The following is a 20,800-nucleotide window of genomic DNA, read 5'->3' as shown; positions in this document are numbered from 1 at the left end:
ATCTCCAGTTATCAAACTGAAACGTTTATCAATTCAATTCAAGGGGCTTTATTGGCATGGGAAACATGTGTTAACATTGCCAAAGCAAGTGAGGTAGATAATATATACAAAAGTGAAATAAACAATAAAAAAAATATCACCACCTTCAGATGATGATAAATGATGGTGCCAAATAAGAGACCGAGATGTTGGGCTACTATAGTCCCTAATAAATAAAACACTTACACGGATTATAAAAAAACACCACCTTTTCGTTAGCATATGTGTATTGAATAGGAACCCTTCTGATAGTTTGGAGGGGTGAGGACGCCACCCAGTGGAACTTAACGGGTCTTCCATACATATTGTGTGCCTCGTTATGATGATGATCAGTGTGAAAAGAGGAGAGATAGAGGCCTAGACAATATGTATTTTTTAAATTATTGCTCAGCCAAATTACAATATGACAATCAGTTGTATATAAAGTTTACATAATTTCACACAAATCAAATATTATACTGTTTCATCACAAAACATGAATAAATACCATGTTTTTCTATTATTTAATATAATAATATATCTTATGTCTTTCTACCACAACCCACCTGCATTGGTCAGTGTGTGAAGATAAATACACTGTATAATAGCTAGTGGCATGACACCATGTGACAAACCTATATGCAGGAGGTGTGTGACAGTTTCACACTTTTTTTTTTCATACCAAATCCAGAGGTGGTTGGTTGAAAGGGAAGTAGCTATATAAGACAATTAGAAACTCCAGTCGTCTCGCTTTACTGTCAAAGTAATCTACTGCAAGGTAAGACGCATTTAACTGTTCTATAATCTTGTTACTATTGTAGTAGTACTATACTATCACTGTATTGTTACAGTGGGTTAACATTATCAACTTTTCTACGGTAGCTTTTACGTTTGTGCGTTGAAATCAATATATTTAAGACCTGATCACTGGAAGGGAGTGGCAGGTAACCTAGTGGTTAAAAGCTTTGGGCCAGTAACTGAAAGGTTGCTGGTTCAAATCCCTGAGCTGTCTAGATGAAAAACATGTCGATGTGCCCACCCTAATTGCTCCTGTAAGTCGCTCTGGATAAGAGTGATTGGTCAAATGTAGATGTATCCTTATCTAAGTCCTGATAACCTGAAAATATAAATATATGACATTTAGCAGACACTTTTATCCAAAGCAAATAACAGTCATGTGTGCATACATTATTTTTATGTATGGGTGGCCCCAGGAATCAAACCCACAACCCTGGCGGTGCCAGCACCATGCTCTACCAACTGAGCCATACAGGACCACCCCAATTTAAATCCTGATGACTAGAAACATACATATTTTATATCCTGATAACTAGAAACATCCCTATTTATATTCTGATAACTAGAAACATCCCTATTTATATCCTGATAACTAGAAACATCACTATTTATATCCTGATAACTAGAAACATCCCTATTTATATCCTGATAACTAGAAACATCACTATTTATATCCTGATAACTAGAAACATCCCTATTTATGTCCTGATAACTAGAAACATCCCTATTTATGTGATGATAACTAGAAACATCACTATTTATATCCTGATAACTAGAAACATTCCTATTTATGTCCTGATAACTAGAAACATCCCTATTTATGTGATGATAACTAGAAACATCACTATTTATATCCTGATAACTAGAAACATCCCTATTTATGTCCTGATAACTAGAAACACCCCTATTTTATGTCCTGATGCTAATTTGCATTCATTAGGCGCTGTAATGTAACAGTGAACAATGAAAGAAAGGATAGTAAGTAGTATGTTTTTGTGAAGGTCGGTATAAAAGTTCTGGTAATCCATTACCCCTAAACATGCTAGTTTTATTTGGTAAGTAGATCCAATTATTGATGTATTGCATATTGCACTGACACAGAAAATACTTATTCCGTCAGTGGACGTGCATCGGACGTGATGACCAGTTCTGACCGTCTAGACTTTAGTCAGTTACCTGGCTGATTTCAACATGGATTTGAAGTACTACTCCTTGTGATAAAAGTAGTATGAGTCTAACATAAACTGTTCTTAAAGGAGGAACAGAAAAGGTTGAGAACCAGTACTTTAGGCTACCTGAATACATACTACTACTTTAGGCTACCTGAATACATACTACTACTTTAGGCTACCTGAATACATACCACTACTTTAGGCTACCTGAATACATACCACTACTTTAGGCTACCTGAATACATACCACTACTTTAGGCTACCTGAATACATACCACTACTTTAGGCTACCTGAATAAATACTACTACTTTAGGCTACCTGAATACATACCACTACTTTAGGCTACCTGAATACATACCACTACTTTAGGCTACCTGAATACATTCCATCTAGAAGTTTCAATTCACCTGTATTCTATTTCCATCTCTCTACATTTCTGCTTCTACCTTCCTCTGCAGCTCCCTATCCTGATCCTCCTGTACCAACCATGTCGAACTGCACCTCCACAACCCCCTGTGGGGACAACTGCTGCCCACACACCAGCAGGGGTCAAATCCTGGGTCCGGTCACGTTTGTTCTCATCGTGCTTGGTGTGTGTGGAGGCCTAGCTTATTGGTGGCGTCGCCAGACCAGGCAGGACCAGCTCACCTCCCAAGTTTCGCCCAAGCTAACACAGATCAACAAACCTCAATCGAAATCCTCTAGTGTCTCTGAGAACAGTGAACCATGTCCTGTGATGGAAAGACCACCAGTCCCATTCCCCACGGATGACGTGTCAATGTCTATGGCGGCTGGCTACCCAATGGGAAGCCACAGTGGTAGAGCTGGGTGCTATGAGAGTGACTATGAAAATGTGCGACTGGCAAGACCAGAGGAGCCAAAGGCAGCTGCTGGCAACTGTTCAGCAAGCGTGGGTAGTGAGGGGGACTGTATGATGTGTGATGCTCCAGAAGAAGAGGGTAGTGAGGGGGACTATATGATGTATAATGCCCCAGAAGAAGAGGGTATTGAGGGGGACTACATGATGTATAATGCCCCAGAACAAGAGGGTAGTGAGGGGAACTGTATTATGAGTGATGCCCCAGAAGAAGAGAAGGAGGACGGCATTTATGCCAACTACCAAAGGGACATCAAAAATAGTGATGCGTCTGCTGCAGCTGAACCTAGTGGCTTAGCTGTGCATAGATCCTAATAATTATCAGCAGGATCAATTCTGACCACAACCACAGTCTTCAATAGAACACCTTTCTCAGGGCCATTTTTCTTGTTTGTGGCTTCAAATTGACTTGAGACATTTGAAAAGCAATAATAATAATAATAATAATAATAATGTCACACAAGAGAACTGATTAAAAAAAATGACTTCAAGCACGCAATCCTTTAGTCTGGCTGCATATCCAACAAAGTAAATGTGCATCAAAGTTATAATAAACACTGTAAACAAGCATATGTATTTTATTCCCTTCTATTTTACATTCTGCTAACCCCCTTTCTATTCTGTGACTAAGATGTAATAAGGTACTATTGAAGCTTTAGAGGGGCAGCAATAGCCAGCATGGTCTTTTGTAATTCAACTTGCACATTGTACAAAACATTATGTGGGGCCAATGAAATGACATGGAACATTTGTTAAGAAGTTTTCTTGCACACCATTGCTTACCATGCAGAGGGGCAATGAGCATATTGCCATTTGCTCTAAGGAAAAGTATTTATGTAACCGAATGAAATGTATATGACTGTAACCTATTGAGACACCGAAGGATAGGGCTTGCGGACAGTGCTGACATCATAGGCCCACACCTGGTCTAACCCCGACCCCTTGGAGCAGGTGTGTGGCCAATGAAGGAAGGGGAAGCGACACACCACCACCATGGCATCCTCAGAAAGCTCCTTCAGCAGCTTCTCCTCTAGAACTTCCATCTGTCAGACAGAAATGGCACAGATATGAAGAAAGGGAATTAGATACTTTGCCTACGTGTGTTGAGAGGTAATACCGGCCCAAAAGTAAGACTTTACTTCAGTGAACAGGGTTGAACAGGTTTGAGTCTTGTGGTCCACCAGGCTTTAAAAAAAAGTGAAACTTACCACTGCGGGGGCCAAAAATACAGTCACGCTGTTGTATCGTGATAGATCCGTCTGCAAAAGACAAGAAAAGAACATAGCATAGAAGCAAATGAAGCAGCGCTTCTCGAACAACAGCAGTGGAACTTTTTATTTACAGCTCTGACGATATTGGTCATGATTACTGGTAGAGAATCTCTTAATAATTTCCTATACTGTGTGCCATTATTGTGACTGTAAAAGAGGTTATGGTAAAATTAAAATGTTTTGCATACTGTTCCAGTGACTTACTGCACATACTGGAAATTAAAATAAATAAGAAGCGTGTTCTCAGTCTGTAACGGTCTTCAGTGGAAGGAGAGGAGGACCAAAGTGCAGCGTGGTAAGTGTTCATGATCATATTAATTTAAACTCAGAACACCAAACAAAATAACAAAGAGAATGAAACAAAACCGAAACAGTTCTGTAAGGTGAGGAAAAACACTAAACAGAAAATAATCACCCACAAAACACAGGTGGGAAAAGGCTGCCTAAGTATGATTCTCAATCAGAGACAACGAACGACACCTGCCTCTGATTGAGAACCATACCAGGCCAAACACATAAACACAACATAGAAAAAAGAACAGACTGTCCACCCCAACTCACGCCCTGACCATACTAAAACAAAGACATAACAAAGGAACTAAGGTCAGAATGTGACAGTACCCCCACCCCCAAAAGGTGCGGACTCTGGCCGCAAAACCTGAACCTATAGGGGAGGGTCTGGGTGGGCGTCTGTCCGCGGTGGCGGTTCTGGCGCGGGACGTGGACCCCACCACAGTCTTTGCCCACTTCTTTACCCGCCTCAGTGGCGCCTCTAGAGAGCGGCGACCCTCGCCGCCGAGCTCGGACTAGGGACCCTAGCAGCGGGCCCCGAATGGACGGGAGATTCCGGCAGCACCAGACGGACGGGAGATTCCGGCAGCACCGGACGGGCGGGTGACTCCGGCAGCGCCGGCGTAAAGGACGACTCCGACAGCGCAGGGCGGCTCTGGCAGCTCCTGACTGACGGGCGGCTCAGGCAGCTCCTGATTGACGGGCGGCTCTGGAGGGAGGAGACGGAGCGACAGCCTGGTGCGTGGGGCTGCCACAGGACCCACCAGGCTGGGGAGACCTACAGGGGGCCTGGTGCAGGGAGGAGGCACCAGATGGACCGGGCTGTGGGGGAGCACTGGAGCTCTGGTGCACAGCCTTGGCACCACTCCTCCAGGCTGGATGACCCCTTTAGCCCGGACCCTCCAGAGTGCAGGCACAGGTTGAACCGGCCTGTGGATGAGCACTGAAGATCTGGTGCATACCACTCGCACCTCTCCCTTAGGCTCAATACCCACATTTGCCCGGCACGGACAGAGCGCAGGCATAGGACACACTGCACTCTCCCAGCGCCCCGGAGACACAGTACGCAGCGCCGGTGCAGGATACCCTGGGCCGAAACGGCGTACTGGAGACCAAACACGCTGGGCTGGCACAACACGCCCTGGCTGGATGCCCACTCTCGCTTGGTACTTGCGGGGGGCTGGCCTATAGCCCACCGGGCTGTGAGCGCGTACTGGCGACACCGTGCGCTTGACCGCATAACACGATGCCTGACCAGTACTGCGCTTCTTTCGGTAAGCACGAGGAGTGGGCTCAGGTCTCCAACCTTGACTCTGCCACACTCTCTGTGTGCCCCCCCCCAAAAAAAATTGGGGGGCTGCCTCTCGTGCCTGTCACGCTGCCGTGCTGCCTCCTCATATCGCTGCCTCCAGCTCTGCCTTGGGGCTGCGATATTCACCAGCCTGTGCCCAGGGTCCTTTTCTGTCTAAAATCTCCCCCCATGTCCATGAGTCCGGAGATCGCTGCTGCCCGATACCACGGTGCTTGGTCCTTGGTTGGTGGGTGATTCTGTAACGGTCTTCAGTGGAAGGAGAGGAGGACCAAAGCGCAGCGTGGTAAGTGTTCATGATCATATTAATTTAAACTCAGAACACCAAACAAAATAACAAAGAGAATGAAACAAAACCGAAACAGTTCTGTAAGGTGAGGAAAAACACTAAACAGAAAATGATCACCCACAAAACACAGGTGGGAAAAGGTTGACTAAGTAAGATTCTCAATCAGAGACAACGAACGACACCTGCCTCTGATTGAGAACCATACCAGGCCAAACACATAAACACAACATAGAAAAAAGAACATAGACTACCCACCCCAACTCACGCCCTGACCATACTGAAACAATGACATAACAAAGGAACTAAGGTCAGAACGTGACACAGTCGACACAGATATTTCTGTCATTTATATCAGTTTTTATTGGACAGGTAGCCTTCATGGTCCCTGACCAATAAACTTAATAAAATAAATCAATAAACATGGAATTCATACTGTACCTTCCAGAAATCCTTGCTGACAAAATTGGCATTAGTATATGTTATTCCCCTCCACCAGGCTCTACCTCGTGGGTAGGTCTGCAGCATTGAGTTGATCTCAAACCCAGTGCATTGGAACCCAACTAGCGGTTGTTGGGCAGACTTGTCTCATTCATTGCAGTGAGTATAAAATGACATTCACATCACAACTAGTCATGTGGTGACAGATAATAGTTATATTGTTCTTTCATGTCAATGCTCAAAATACTATTGGACATAACTGAGTGAATGTACCTGTCCTTTGGACTAAGTGTATGAATAGACTTTGTTTGTTTCATATTTTCCCATCTTGAAGACAACAGGTATGGATACAGGTTTTAGTGTGAGAGATCTCCCTTGTACAGTATGTTTGTAGTTGTATGAGCTAGTCAATATCTGTCTGAGCATCTGGTTAAAAATATCACTGGACTAAGGCCTGGTTGGTCCATCAGTTAGTGTCGCCGTCTACAGCATACAGCATGAATCCAACCCACTGCCTTTGTGAGGGCACTCTCTGTCCATCTTCCATACCATCTATCCTCTGTCCAATAAAACACACAAAATACAAAAAGTTGTATTTCAAAAAAGTATAATATGACTAACAATACCTTGAGCTTAAAGGGCACTTTCAGGCCTGGCATCACAAACACGACCCACAGCCCCAATCAAGATGGCCGACATCCACAAGGTAACAGAGCTGTTGTTTTGGTAGCTGTAGAGGAGTCTTGTGTTGTCCTCCATGGTGACATCCCACTGCTGTGACCATGCAGAGAGGCCATATAAGAGTGCACAGTGTTTGATAATAAGTAGGGTCTGGAGTTTTACCTGGTTAGGTATAATGAACCTAGGTATTATTTCAGCAGTGTTGGGGAAGTGACTCTGAAATCATAGTTTACAAAACTACCAGTGGACATTGGAAAAAGATAAGCTACACTAAAGCTACCCTTAAAATATTTTTTTTTAAACGTAATTAAAGTATTTCACCACATCCAAGATACTTTGTGAAACATTATCATATCTAAATCTGAAATGTTATAGATGACAAATTGCAATAACAGTTCACTTTGGGGTCAGATGTTAACAGAATGTGTAATTTAGCCTATTAAACACCCCCCCCCCCAAAAAAAAACCTCCAAAACAATTCAAGTGAGAATTAAGAAGGTCTGATACCAAAAATGTATTTATTTTATTTAAAAAGTAGTGTAGGTTCAGTAGTTAGCTTCACCGCAAAAAAAAGTAAATAACTGAATACCAAGATTTGAATTTAGTTCAACGACCACCAAGCTACTGAAAAAATGTAGTTGCATTACTAGTTGAACTACATGCAGTTCACTACTCCCAAACGCTGTATTTCAGTACTTACTAAAGTTTAGAATTGAGACCATGAACCCAAACTATATCACTCTTATATTCTCACTATAATTATATGACTATCTGCCGTGTCATTTCTACATACAGGATTCATACTACACTGAACAAAAATATAAACGCAACATGTGTGTTGCGTTTATGGTCCCATGTTTCATGATCTGATATAAAAGACCCCAGAAACGTTCCATACGCACAAGAATCATTGTTTTTCTCAATTGTTTTCCACAAATTTGTTTACACCTCTGTTTGTGAGCATTTATCCTATGGTATCGACAGGCATTAGCTACGGACAACGAACACAATCGCATTTCATTAATGGTAATTTGAATGCACAGAGATAACGTAACGAGATCCTGAGGCCCATTGTTGTGCCATTCATCCACCGCCATCACCTCATGTTCCGGCATGATAATGCACAGCCCCATGATGTCGCAAGGATCTGTATATAATTCCTGGAAGCTGAAAATGTCCCAGTTCTTCCATGGCCTGCATACTCACCAGACACTTCACCCATTGAACATTTTTCGGGAAGCTCTGGGTCAACGTGTAGGACAGAATGTTCCAGGTCCGCCAATTGAAAAGGAGTGGGACAACATTCCACAGGCCATCAACAGCGTGATCAACTCTATGCGAAGGAGATGTCGCACTGCATGAAGCAAATGGTTGCTAGATACTGACCTTTTTTAAAGGTATCTGTGACCAACAGATGCATATCTGTATTCCCAGTCATGTGAAATCCAGAGTTTAGGGACAGATTCATTTATTTCAGTTGACTAATTTCCCTGTAAACTATAACTCAGTAATTATTTGAAATTGTTGCATGTTGGGTTATATTTTTGTTCACTATAGAATGAGACTCATTCAGTTAGTGAAATCCACGGGGCAATGAAAGAGGACGATAAATTGCTAAATAGGCTCCCTCGTTAGTGGAATATCAGCTCTAGTCTGAACATTTGACTTTCTTTTCCTTTTGCCATGAACACTAGAGGTCGCCACAGTAACATTCTAAATTAACATTCTAAAGCGTCATCGTCCAAAAACTGGTACTGTACTAGTGCTGCTGTGCCATTCACCTAGTGTCCAAGATCTAGCAGTTTAACCTAATATAGATAACAGGGAAATGTAATTACATTACTGGCGACAACGTGATCACTGCTCATAAATTCAGTCATGTTCCACGTATATTACAATTTAAAACTCCTATTTTCATTATTAACCAGCGACATTATAGCAATAATCTAGTCATTTTTGCTAAACTTCCAGACAGAGCACAGCATATAACCCACTTGGCAAGCGTCAAATCCAGATTGACAGGTTCTGCACCAATCAAATTCTACTTTCCTCTTCCTCTATGATATAATTGTGGTCAGCAAACAAATGTTTAAGGTGCTGGAGTGTGTGGTCAATCACGGTTTACAACATTAGCTCCACACTTCTAAATCCTCCTACCTAACTCAGTACACCTGGAAAATAAAAAAGAGCCCTAGCAACTTCTAAAAGACCATCCCCAAATTCCCTTCCAACCCCCGTCCCCGTCCAACCTCAATAATCCTACACTTCAATCTTTCCCTCTCTTGAACATACTTACAACAATATAACAACACATGCACAATCAAAATCACAGTTTCATCAACGATACACTCAAGACACAAACCATTCACATTCTTGCCAATCAGATGTAATGACGGGTTCAATGTACAATGTCCTAGACGCAATCGACCAAACACCACCTCTTCCTTCCTAATCTGAATTTAGAATCTTGGTCCACCTACCTTTCTTTGAAGGGCATATAAATGCCGGCCCTTTGGCTCAGAGTCTGATATCTTCTGCCACACATCTAACAAAATGGCTTTGATCTTACATTTGGCCTCACCTCTACCCAGTGGAGCATGAACATAAATTATATCTCATTTTAAAGCCCTTTTGGCAGTCTGGTCAACAATTTCATTCCCTACCACACCGAATGGGCTGGGACCCAGCAGAATCTCATTACTACACCCAGTCTCTCGATTCTCCACAATAACATTAATGCCTCCAATAGTAGGTCACTCATATTAGATTTACCAGATGATAAACTATTCAACACAGACAGGGAATCTGAGCATACTATAATTCTGACAGGTTGTACGTCCTCCACCCACTGGAGGGCAACTACTATCGCCAACAGTTCAACTGAGTATACTGACAGTTCATCTGTTAGTCTTCTACATATCTCCACTTCTACATATCTCCACAATTCAGGAATGTTAGCACTTGCTCCTATGCGCCCACTATCTGGGTCCTTGGATCCATCTGTGAAAAGCAGTAAAAATGCATAAAAACTTCTACCAATGTAATTGTCAAACAGTTTCCATATATCACTGATTTATAACCAATCTTTTATTTTCTCTACCAAGGTTAGATCATCAACAGGATTCGGTAGTAATCCCAGAGGAACATCCCCTATCACCATAGAAGGGCCAACCTCCAAAACCAATCAGATTACGATGTGAGCCTTTCTTTTACGCCTGCTATATTAGGTTAAGCTGTTTGGGTGAGCCTAGTTAACCCAATCAAAGTATTTTTCGTCATTGATGACTGGTAAAAGACTACATTCCCCGTCAGCTCAACATGCTATGTGATTGTGAACGGTTCTCGCTATCCCGTATCGTTGGGACATCCCTAACCAATTGAAGATGACCTGGTGAAATGGTTACGGTAAGGTATTTGGTTATGGTTAGGCTAAGGGTAGGGATTAGGGTTAGGGTTTAGGGTTTAGGATCGGGAAGTCCCAAGGATCCCAGATAGAACTAACCGACTGTGAACGCGCGCAGTCGCATGTCATTGCGCGCTCTCGTCTGGCTTGAAAAAAGGGGACAGCTCCGTTGCTTAAATCCAGAGGGAGGCACAGGCGGAGCATCTCTGGGTATCACTCGCTGAATTGAACACAACACATTTGGAAATCTGTGTGTCATTTAGTGGCACGCTCCAGGACGCACCTATGCAGGTAGTTGTATGTTTTTTGGCCCTTTATTTCTCATGACATATTTGTAGTCATATATGCCTGTGAATTATTTGTAAAAACTGTATGGCAATTATGGTAATCAAGCGCATCTGGCCACACTGTTACTAAAATTGTGCCCTGAAAATGAGAGAGCTACGCATGAAATCGTGTCTGTATACAGACAGAGTGACAATATGTTTTTAAGCAAAAACGAACTGATGGTGAAGAACATACGGTGTCAATATGGGGGTGGGGTGCTTTTCTACCCTGTAGTTGTAGGAAAAAACATTAGCCTATTTTACATTACTATGGGTTGAATTAATAGCCAGCGATGAACTGTAACGTTAGTTGTTCGCTTGAATTCAGTAATTATCTTACAGTATTATTTTATTAGCCTAGCCTATGTGAGCTGGACCAAATTAACCCACATTAGATCTAATTGATGTTAGATACAATTGGTGTTAAATGATTAACATTTCTTATTTATAAGCTTGTATAGCTAGGCTAGACAGAAATAATACACCATCGAATGTAAATGAAAGTGTAATGTATTTTGTTGTGGAACTTTGAATGGTTACAGTTAACTACATCAACCTTCTGTATTCATTTAGAATTTTACATAATCATTTTATAAGCTATAAAAATGTTTTATTAAAGAGAGCTTCTCTCTGTCTCTCTCTCTCGCTCTCTCGCTCTCTCTATATATATATAGAAACTCCCACTAATTTATTGGGTGAAACACCAATGTTTCAGCATCACTGTGCCTTCTTCAGGGTTATGTCATGAATAGTTGAACCAGGTTATGTAGACAAACAGTGAAATTAGTGCAACCAATGACAATAGGGAGGGGTGTGTCATAATTATTAGGTTGATTCAGAATGAATTGAGTGAAATTAGATTGTAAAATACTAGATTATAAAATAATCTAGTAATCATTCCTGTAAAGAAGTCTTAAAGTCAGAGCTTGATTAATAAAGGAATGGTACCACTTTTCCCAATGTGTGAATGAAAATGTCTCCCTCCCTTTAGCCAGGTAGAGGCTTGCCTGGGTCTGTGTATGTCTCATGGTTGAGTTATTGGATCTGAACAGCCCTGCTACATTGCTCTTATCATTTCTGTAACACCTCCATAGATTGAACATTTAAAAGGGTTGCGGATGCTGATGAAATAGTGGTCACAGGGTTCTGTCCAAAGTATTGCACTAGAGAATAGGGTGCCATTTGGGACGCATACCTAATGTTCAGGTCTAGCGAACTCTGAAACCCCAATCGCTGAACACCAATTGCTTTTGAATTTGAACCGTCTTGTTCTTGCAGATGGCTGCAACACAGCAAGAGGGCTCGGACCAGAACTTTGATTACATGTTCAAACTGCTTATCATCGGAAACAGCAGTGTAGGAAAAACGTCCTTTCTCTTCCGCTATGCCGATGATTCCTTCACCTCTGCTTTCGTCAGCACTGTGGGCATAGATTTCAAAGTGAAAACAGTCTACAAGAACGACAAGCGGATCAAACTACAGATATGGGTGAGTCTAAAGTATGTTTTTGTGGCATGATACTCTCCTCACTCGAAGAGTGTTTCCTACTGTCGAATGTTACAGTATGCGTAGTACTGTTTGCTGTTGTAAAGGAGGTAGTTCAGAACTGTGTCTGTGTGATAAGATACCTTGCAGGGGACCTAAAGACTCCTATTGTTGACTCCTAAGCTAATGCCTAGTCCAGTGTTCCCAAAATCGGTCCTGGTGCCCTCAAGGGGTGCATATTTTGTTTTTTGCCCTAGCACTACACAGCTGATTCAAATAGTCAAAGCTTAATGTTGAGATGATTATTTGAATCAGCTGTGTAGACCCTGGCCTAGGAATTAGTTCAGTTGGCTGCTGGACTGATGCAGTCTTGTCGTACGAAGGAGACCCAGGTTTGATCCCCGGTTGGTCACTCTGTCATGTCCACAAGAGGTAACTCAGTGCCAATATTACATTTAAAATGCTTTGAAAACAGGAAGTCTGAATTTGTATTTTGTTCTCTGCCCAGTAGCTATGGTATTAAACCTACAACACTGGGGTACTGTCTGGGGTTTGTGAGGTTAGTGACAGCAGTTTCAAAAGGATTCAGGAAGGACTTTATTATCTCTGGGAGTTGTTTGTGAGGCCCAGGTCTGACCAATTCATTTTTTGGCACTTAATAATTGTATAGTCACAAATTCATGATTTTTTTTTATGTGCCTTGTATAGCAAAAATGTCTGAAGGATATGAAATTATAATGGCAGCCCAGTATGTTCTTGTCTATTTCTCCAATCAAGTGAGGTCTAACCCTGCTTGATGGTGTTAATGAAGGACATTTACTTTACAAGTGTCTGAAATGATAGTCTCACTTCCTTTGAAAGAGGGTGAATAAAAGTTAGACAAGGATGGATAGATAAGTCTCTAGCTCGAACGTCTTCAGAGGGACAAATCCCTCCTCTGTCTACAGGATGCTGACATGATGACTAATCGTTTTCCAAGATGGTAACACCAGAGATCAAATGAATGTTATTTCCATCTGTAATATTTTACTCATGCTTATTTGGAAAGCTATTGTGTGTTTGAAGCCTTTTAAGGGGTTGTATAGGGATGTATGGAATAAAGATTTTGTCATGTGCAGTAGTTTTAGGCTTGTCTCTATTCACTCTAGAGAGTGAATTTCATAAAAATAAAAACAGTGAAACATAAAAAAAACAAGTTATCCATTTTTAGAGTAAACTATACTAAATAAATTCACGTCACCAAATAATTGATTAAAACAAACTGATTTGCAATGAAGGTGTCACGACTTCCGCTGAAGTCGGTCCCTCTCCTTGTTCGTTCGGCGTTCGGCGTTCGAAATCACCGGTCTTCTAGCCATCGCCGCTCCACTTTTCATTTTCCATTTGTTTTGTCTTGGTTTTCCGCACACCTGGTTCACATTCCCTCATCAGACTAAATGTATATTACCGTCATGTCTGTGTGTGGAATTGTTTGTTTGTTACGTGTGGTTCGCATCAGGCTGGTTGGCGCCGGGTATGTGTTTGACCCGTGTGTTTTGTTTATTGTACCGTTTTTGTACTTGGGCGTTATCGCTGTTTTCCTTGAGCATGAATAAAGTGCGCCTGTTATCACCCATCTCTGCTCTCCTGCACCTGACTTACCTTCAACCAGTTGCGCACATCGTGACAGAAGGTCTACAGTAGCCTCAGCAGCACACTTACCCAAATCAAGGTAAGCTTTTGGTTTTATTAATTTACTTCCAACGGGGCCTGCTTGTGTAACTGCTAAACTGCTTACTGACTGAACACTTTACTTACTGCATGATTGTTGCGGGTTTACTAATGTGTTAGTTCTAGTAGCTATGACATGACAACGAATCAGGTTGTGTGTAGCGGTCATGATATGAAGATTTGGCTTGGAAAATATTTTTTTGCCTGGTCACAGACAACTGATGTGTTTTGCACTGAAGTCCACAAGCAAAGGGAAAAGGTGAGAGGAGGAGAACATGCAGATAGCGGCGAGAAATAATGATATATACATCAAGCAAAGTGATCATGCTGTTTTTATGTGGCTGCTATGAACGTGAAATGTGTTTCTATGGGATCAGGAGTGTATTCATTCCTCCGATTCTGTTGAAAAAACGTTTCTTAAACGGAAGCAAACAGAACAAAATGGGGATAAACATACCAGAATTTTGTCCAAAAGAAACCCACATTTGGACTAGTGATTACACCCTAGATCAGCTAGATGCAGGCAAGAGTGTGCAAGGCAGTATTGAATGTGTCACTACCTGTGTGCACCTACGTTGTAAACTTTAATTCTTAGGCTAGGTTGTAGCAACCTCATGATTGGTACAGGGAAAATTTTAGTATCATGTAAAAGCCTAAACCTATCGATGTTACACTGAGCTGGGTGAATGGAATATGAATGACAGTCATCCAATATGATGTAACAGAAATAAGGCCATGCTCATGAAACAAATGTGCATCCTCTCTCATCTAAAACGGCTCTGGTCTCACAGTATTCACAAAGCGTCTCTGAGTATTCAGAAAACGTCTCCAAGTAGGAGTGCTGATATAGAATCAGTTGTGCCTTTTTTAGCATAATGAATGGACTGATCAGCACTCCTATCTGATTTTAGATCAGCACTGCTTTATGAATACAGCCTGGTCCCTAGTCATGATCACTTACTAACCCTAACTACCCTAACCCTTACTTACCCTTACTAACCCTAACCCTTCCTAACCCTAACTACCCTAACCCTTACTAACCCTAACTACCCTAACCCTTACTAAACCCTAACTACCCTAACCCTTACTTACCCTTACTAACCCTAACCCTTACTAACCCTAACCCTAACCCTTACTAACCCTAACCATAGCTAAACCTTACTAACCCTAACTAACCCTTACTAACCCTAACCCTTACTAACTCTAACCTTAACTAACCCTTACTAACCCTAACAATCCCTTACTAACCCTTACTAACCCTTACAATCCCTTACTAACCCTAACCCACATTACTGTCTGGAGGATCGAGTGTCTAGTCATGATTTTCTTGATAGCAAAACGAATACAGGTCAAATTGTGAGTTTTAAATAAGACCTGCACTAATGACTTTGACCAACTGAACACATTAGGCTGCTCACTGTCTGCTGCAGAGTCAATGGCTACTAAGTACAGCTGGAATGGAATGTCAACCTAATGCTTACACTACACAAATAATGGCCCAATCTCATGGTTTTTAATTTGTGCCAGGATGATTTTGAACTGTGTTGGTTTTATACCCAAACCAAATCGCCTTGAGAGGATGTTATGCTTGCTGAAGACCCTATGATCTATAGCCCTTTCCTGAAGATATGATCCATTGGAAGCCCCCCTGGTCTGATCCATTGGAAGCCCCCCTGGTCTGATCCATTGGAAGCCCCCCTGGTCTGATCCATTGGAAGCCCCCCTGGTCTGATCCATTGGAAGCCCCCCTGGTCTGATCCATTGGAAGCCCCAGTGGTCTGATCCATTGGAAGCCTCACTGGTCTGATCCATTGGAAGCCCCACTGGTCTGATCCATTGGAAGCCCCACTGGTCTGATCCATTGGAAGCCCCACTGGTCTGATCCATTGGAAGCCCCAGTGGTCTGCTACTCACAGATATTAGGCCTACTTCTCTACTGAAGACTGTCAAAATCAAACTGCAATCTAGTCGGAAGCCTACCCAGTGGGCACACACTGGTTGAATCAACGTTGTTTCCACGTAATTTCAACAAAGTTACTTTGAAGCAATGTGGAATAGATGTTGAATTGATGTATGTGCCCAGTGGGTATTTGACTAAATCTTCTGATCATCGACTGATATTTCAGTTACCGCCCTCTTCTCTAACACTGTACACACATTTAGCCTCTTGAGAACCTAGCAGAGAGAATCTGCTGCTGGTGTTTGAGCTATTCTGCCACCAAATGTCTGCTTTACATGAACCAGGTGGTGGCCACACATGGAGAAGAATTAGGCCAGCTATTAATCATCATGTCAATGGTGTATTACAGACAAAACTGTACTTATTAGAGAAAAAACCCAATATGTATCTAAATTATTTTAATGCTTCAAGCGTAGGATGAGAGTATGATTTCAGCAGTGGTGTAAAGTACTTAGGTAAATGTCCTTAAAGTACTACTTAAGTCGTTTTTGGGAGTATCTGTACTTTCCTTTACTATTTATATTTTTTGGACAACTTTTACTTTTACTTCACTACATTCATAAAGAAAATAATGTACTTTCTACTCCAGACATTTTCCCTGACACCCTAAAGTACTCCTTACATTTTCACAGGAAAATGGTCCAATTCAAACACTCATCAAGAGAACATCCCTGGTCATCCCTACTGCCCCTGATCTGGTGGACTCACTAAACAGAGAACATCTCTGGTCATCCCTACTGCCCCTGATCTGGTGGACTCACTAAACAGAGAACATCTCTGGTCATCCCTACTGCCCCTGATCTGGTGGACTCACTAAACAGAGAACATCCCTGGTCATCCCTACTGCCCCTGATCTGGTGGACTCACTAAACAGAGAACATCCTTGGTCATCCCTACTGCCTCTGATCTGGGGGACTCACTAAACAGAGAACATCTCTGGTCATCCCTACTGCCCCTGATCTGGTGGACTCACTAAACAGAGAACATCTCTGGTCATCCCTACTGCCCATGATCTGGTGGACTCACTAAACAGAGAACATCCCTGGTCATCCCTACTGCCCCTGATCTGGTGGACTCACTAAACAGAGAACATCCCTGGTCATCCCTACTGCCCGTGATCTGGTGGACTCACTAAACAGAGAACATCCCTGGTCATCCCTACTGCCCCTGATCTGGTGGACTCACTAAACAGAGAACATCCCTGGTCATCCCTACTGCCTCTGATCTGGTGGACTCACTAAACAGAGAACATCCCTGGTCATCCCTACTGCCTCTGATCTGGGGGACTCACTAAACAGAGAACATCCCTGGTCATCCCTACTGCCCCTGATCTGTTGGACTCACTAAATATAGAACATCCCTGGTCATCCCTACTGCCCCTGATCTGGGGGACTCACTAAACAGAGAACATCCTTGGTCATCCCTACTGCCCCTGATCTGGTGGACTCACTAAACAGAGAACATCCCTGGTCATCCCTACTGCCCGTGATCTGGTGGACTCACTAAACAGAGAACATCCCTGGTCATCCCTACTGCCCGTGATCTGGTGGACTCACTAAACAGAGAACATCCCTGGTCATCCCTACTGCCCATGATCTGGAGGACTCACTAAACAGAGAACATCCCTGGTCATCCCTACTGCCCCTGATCTGGTGTACTCACTAAAAGCAAATGCTTATTTTATAAATGATGTCTGAACATTGGAGTGTGTCCTTGGCTATCCGTAAATAAAATAAAAAACATAATTGTGCCGTCTGGTTTGCTTAATATAAGGAAGTTGAAATCATTTATTCTTTTACTTTTACTTTTGATACTTAAATATATTTGAAACCAAATACTGTTAGACTTTTACTCAAGTTGTATTTTACTGGCTGACTTTCACTTTTACTTGAGTCATTTTCTATTGAGGTATATTTACTTTTACTCAAGTATGACTGTAACGGCTTTCTTCTATCTCCTCTTCTGATGAAGAGGTAGAACAAGGATCGGACCAAAATGCAGCGTGTGGTTTACGATCCATGTTTATTAATAATACGAAACACGAATCTCCAATACAATACTACAAAACAAAACGTAACGAAAACCTAAACAGCCTATCTGGTGAAAAACACATAGACAGGAACAATCACCCACAAACACACAGTGAAACCCAGGCTACCTAAATATGGTTCCCAATCAGAGACAATGACGAACACCTGCCTCTGACTGAGAACCATATCAGGCTGAACATAGAAATAGACAAACCAGACATGAAACATAGAATACCCACTCAGATCACACCCTGACCAATCAAAACATAGAAAATACAAAGTAAACTATGGTCAGGGCGTGACAGTACCCCCCCCCCAAGGTGCGGACTCCGGCCGCAAAACCTGAACCTATAGGGGAGGGTCTGGGTGGGCATCTGTCCGCGGTGGCGGCTCTGGCGCTGGACGTGGACCCCACTCCATGACAGTTTTAATCCCCCTCCTAAACGTCCCTAAATAGGTTACCCACCACAATGATAACATGGGACAGAGGGACAGCTCGGGACAGAGGTAACTCGGGACAGATGGGTAGCTCAGCACTGAGAGGAAGCTCAGCACTGAGAAGAAGCTCAGCACTGAGAGGAAGCCCAGGCAGGTAGTAGAAACTACCAGAACCTGGCTGGCTGGCGGTTTCAGCAGATCCTGGTCGACTAGCAGATCTGGAAGAATCTGGTCGACTGGCGGATCTGGGAGAATCTGGTCGACTGGCGGATCTGGGAGAATCTGGTCGACTGGCAGATCTGAGAGAGTCTGGACGACTGGCAGATCTGGAAGAGTCTGGACGACTGGCAGATCTGGAAGAGTCTGGTCGACTGGCAGATCTGGAAGAGTCTGGTCGACTGGCAGATCTGGAAGAGTCTGGTCGACTGGCAGATCTGGAAGAGTCTGGTCGACTGGCAGATCTGGAAGAGTCTGGACGACTGGCAGATCTGGAAGAGTCTGGACGACTGGCAGATCTGGAAGAGTCTGGACGACTGGCAGATCTGGAAGAGTCTGGACGACTGGCAGATCTGGAAGAGTCTGGACGACTGGCAGATCTGGAAGAGTCTGGTCGACTGGCAGCTCTGGAAGAGTCTGGTCGACTGGCAGCTCTGGAAGAGTCTGGTCGACTGGCAGCTCTGGCTGCTCCATGCTGACTGGCTGCTCCATGATGACTGGTAGCTCTGGCTGCTCCATGCTGACTGGCTGCTCCATGCTGACTGGCAGCTCTGGCTGCTCCATGCTGACTGGCTGCTCCATGCTGACTGGCAGCTCTGGCTGCTCCATGCTGACTGGCTGCTCTGGCTGCTCCATGCTGACTGGCTGCTCCATGCTGACTGGCTGCTCCATGCTGACTGGCGGCCCTGGCTGCTCCATGCTGACTGGCGGCCCTGGCTGCTCCACTGGCGGCCCTGGCTGCTGACTGGCGGCCCTGGCTGCTCCATGCTAACTGGCAGCTCTGGCGGCTCCTTGCAGACTGGCAGCTCTGGCGGCTCCTTGCAGACTGGCAGCTTTGGCGGCATCCTGCAGACAGGCAGCTCTGGCGGCTCCTTGCAGACTGGCAGCTCCATGCAGACTGGCAGCTCTATGCAGACTGGCAGCTCCATGCAGACTGGCAGCTCCATGCAGACTGGCAGCTCTAAGCTAACTGGCAGCTCCTTGCTAACTGGCAGCTCTATGCTAACTGGCAGCTCTATGCTAACTGGCAGCTCTATGCTAACTGGCAGTTCTGAACAGGCGGGAGACTCCGGCAGCGCTGTAGAGGCGGAAAGCTCTGACAGCGCTAAACAGGCGGGAGACTCCGACAGCGCTGGAGAGGAGGAAGGCTCCGACAGCGCTGGACAGGCGAGGCGCACTGTAGGCCTGATGCGTGGTGCTGGCACTGGTGGTACTGGGCCGAGGACACGCACAGGAAGCCTGGTGCGGGGAGCTGCTACCGGAGGGCTGGGGTGTGGAGGTGGTACTGGAAAAACCGGACCGTGCAGGCGCACTGGAGCTCTTGAGCACCGAGCCTGCCCAACCTTACCTGGTTGAATGCTCACGGTCGCCCTGCCAGTGCAGCGAGGTGGAATAGCCCGCACTGGACTATGCAGGCGAACCGGAGACACCGAGCGCAAGGCTGGTGCCATGTAAGCCGGCCCAAGGAGACGCACTGGGGACCAGCTGCGTAGAGCCGGCTTCATGGCATTAGGCTCGACGCTCAATCTAGCCCGGCAGACACGCGGAGCTGGAATATACCGCACCGGGCTATGCACCCGCACTGGAGACACCGTGCGCACCACTGCATAACACGGTGCCTGTCCGGTCTCTCTAGCCCCCCGGTAAGCACAGGGAGTCTGCTCAGGTCTCCTACCTGGCATAGCCATACTCCCTGTTAGCCCCCCCCCCAAGAAATTTTTGGGGCTGCCTCTCAGGCTTCCATCCGCGTCGCCGTGCTGCCTTCTCATACCAGCGCCTCTCTGCTTTCACCGCCTCCATTCTACGGTAACCTTCCTCGCACTGCTCCAGCGAATCCCAGGCGGGCTCCGGCACTCTCCCTGGGTCGGCCGCCCACCTGTCGATCTCCTCCCAAGTAGTATACTCCATGCTGTACTCCTCCTTGGGCTGTTCCTGTTGTTTCTTCTCCCGCTGCACCTTAGTGCGGCTACACTCCCCTGGTTTAGCCCAGGGTCCTCTCCCGTCGAGGATTTCCTCCCATGTCCAGAAATCCTTATTGCGCTTCTCCTCGCGCTGCTCCTGCCTGTTGACACGCTGCTTGGTCCTTT

At 44.3% G+C, this 20,800-nt stretch overlaps 1 protein-coding gene and 1 pseudogene across 1 annotated transcript in view; one reads left to right on the top strand and one right to left on the bottom strand.

The window, feature by feature from the left end:
- Positions 1-3,732: 3,732 nt before the first annotated feature.
- LOC139409632 (ATP synthase subunit C lysine N-methyltransferase-like) lies at positions 3,733-9,079 on the bottom strand (annotated as a pseudogene).
- Positions 9,080-10,744: 1,665 nt separating this feature from the next.
- The window catches only part of LOC139408338 (ras-related protein Rab-3C-like), a 69,637-nt gene continuing 59,581 nt past the window's right edge, over positions 10,745-20,800 (top strand). Inside the window, exons 1-2 of the mRNA XM_071152098.1 lie at positions 10,745-10,839; positions 12,153-12,362. Coding sequence (XP_071008199.1) covers positions 10,834-10,839; positions 12,153-12,362 — 216 coding nt within the window. The 5' untranslated portion in view covers positions 10,745-10,833. The remainder of the gene's footprint in view (positions 10,840-12,152; positions 12,363-20,800) is intronic.

Source organism: Oncorhynchus clarkii, chromosome 5, assembly GCF_045791955.1.
Source record: "Oncorhynchus clarkii lewisi isolate Uvic-CL-2024 chromosome 5, UVic_Ocla_1.0, whole genome shotgun sequence".
Lineage (NCBI taxonomy): Eukaryota > Metazoa > Chordata > Actinopteri > Salmoniformes > Salmonidae > Oncorhynchus > Oncorhynchus clarkii.
The sequence above is the reverse complement of the archived record's forward strand: the minus strand, read 5'-3'. Positions and strand labels throughout refer to the sequence as shown.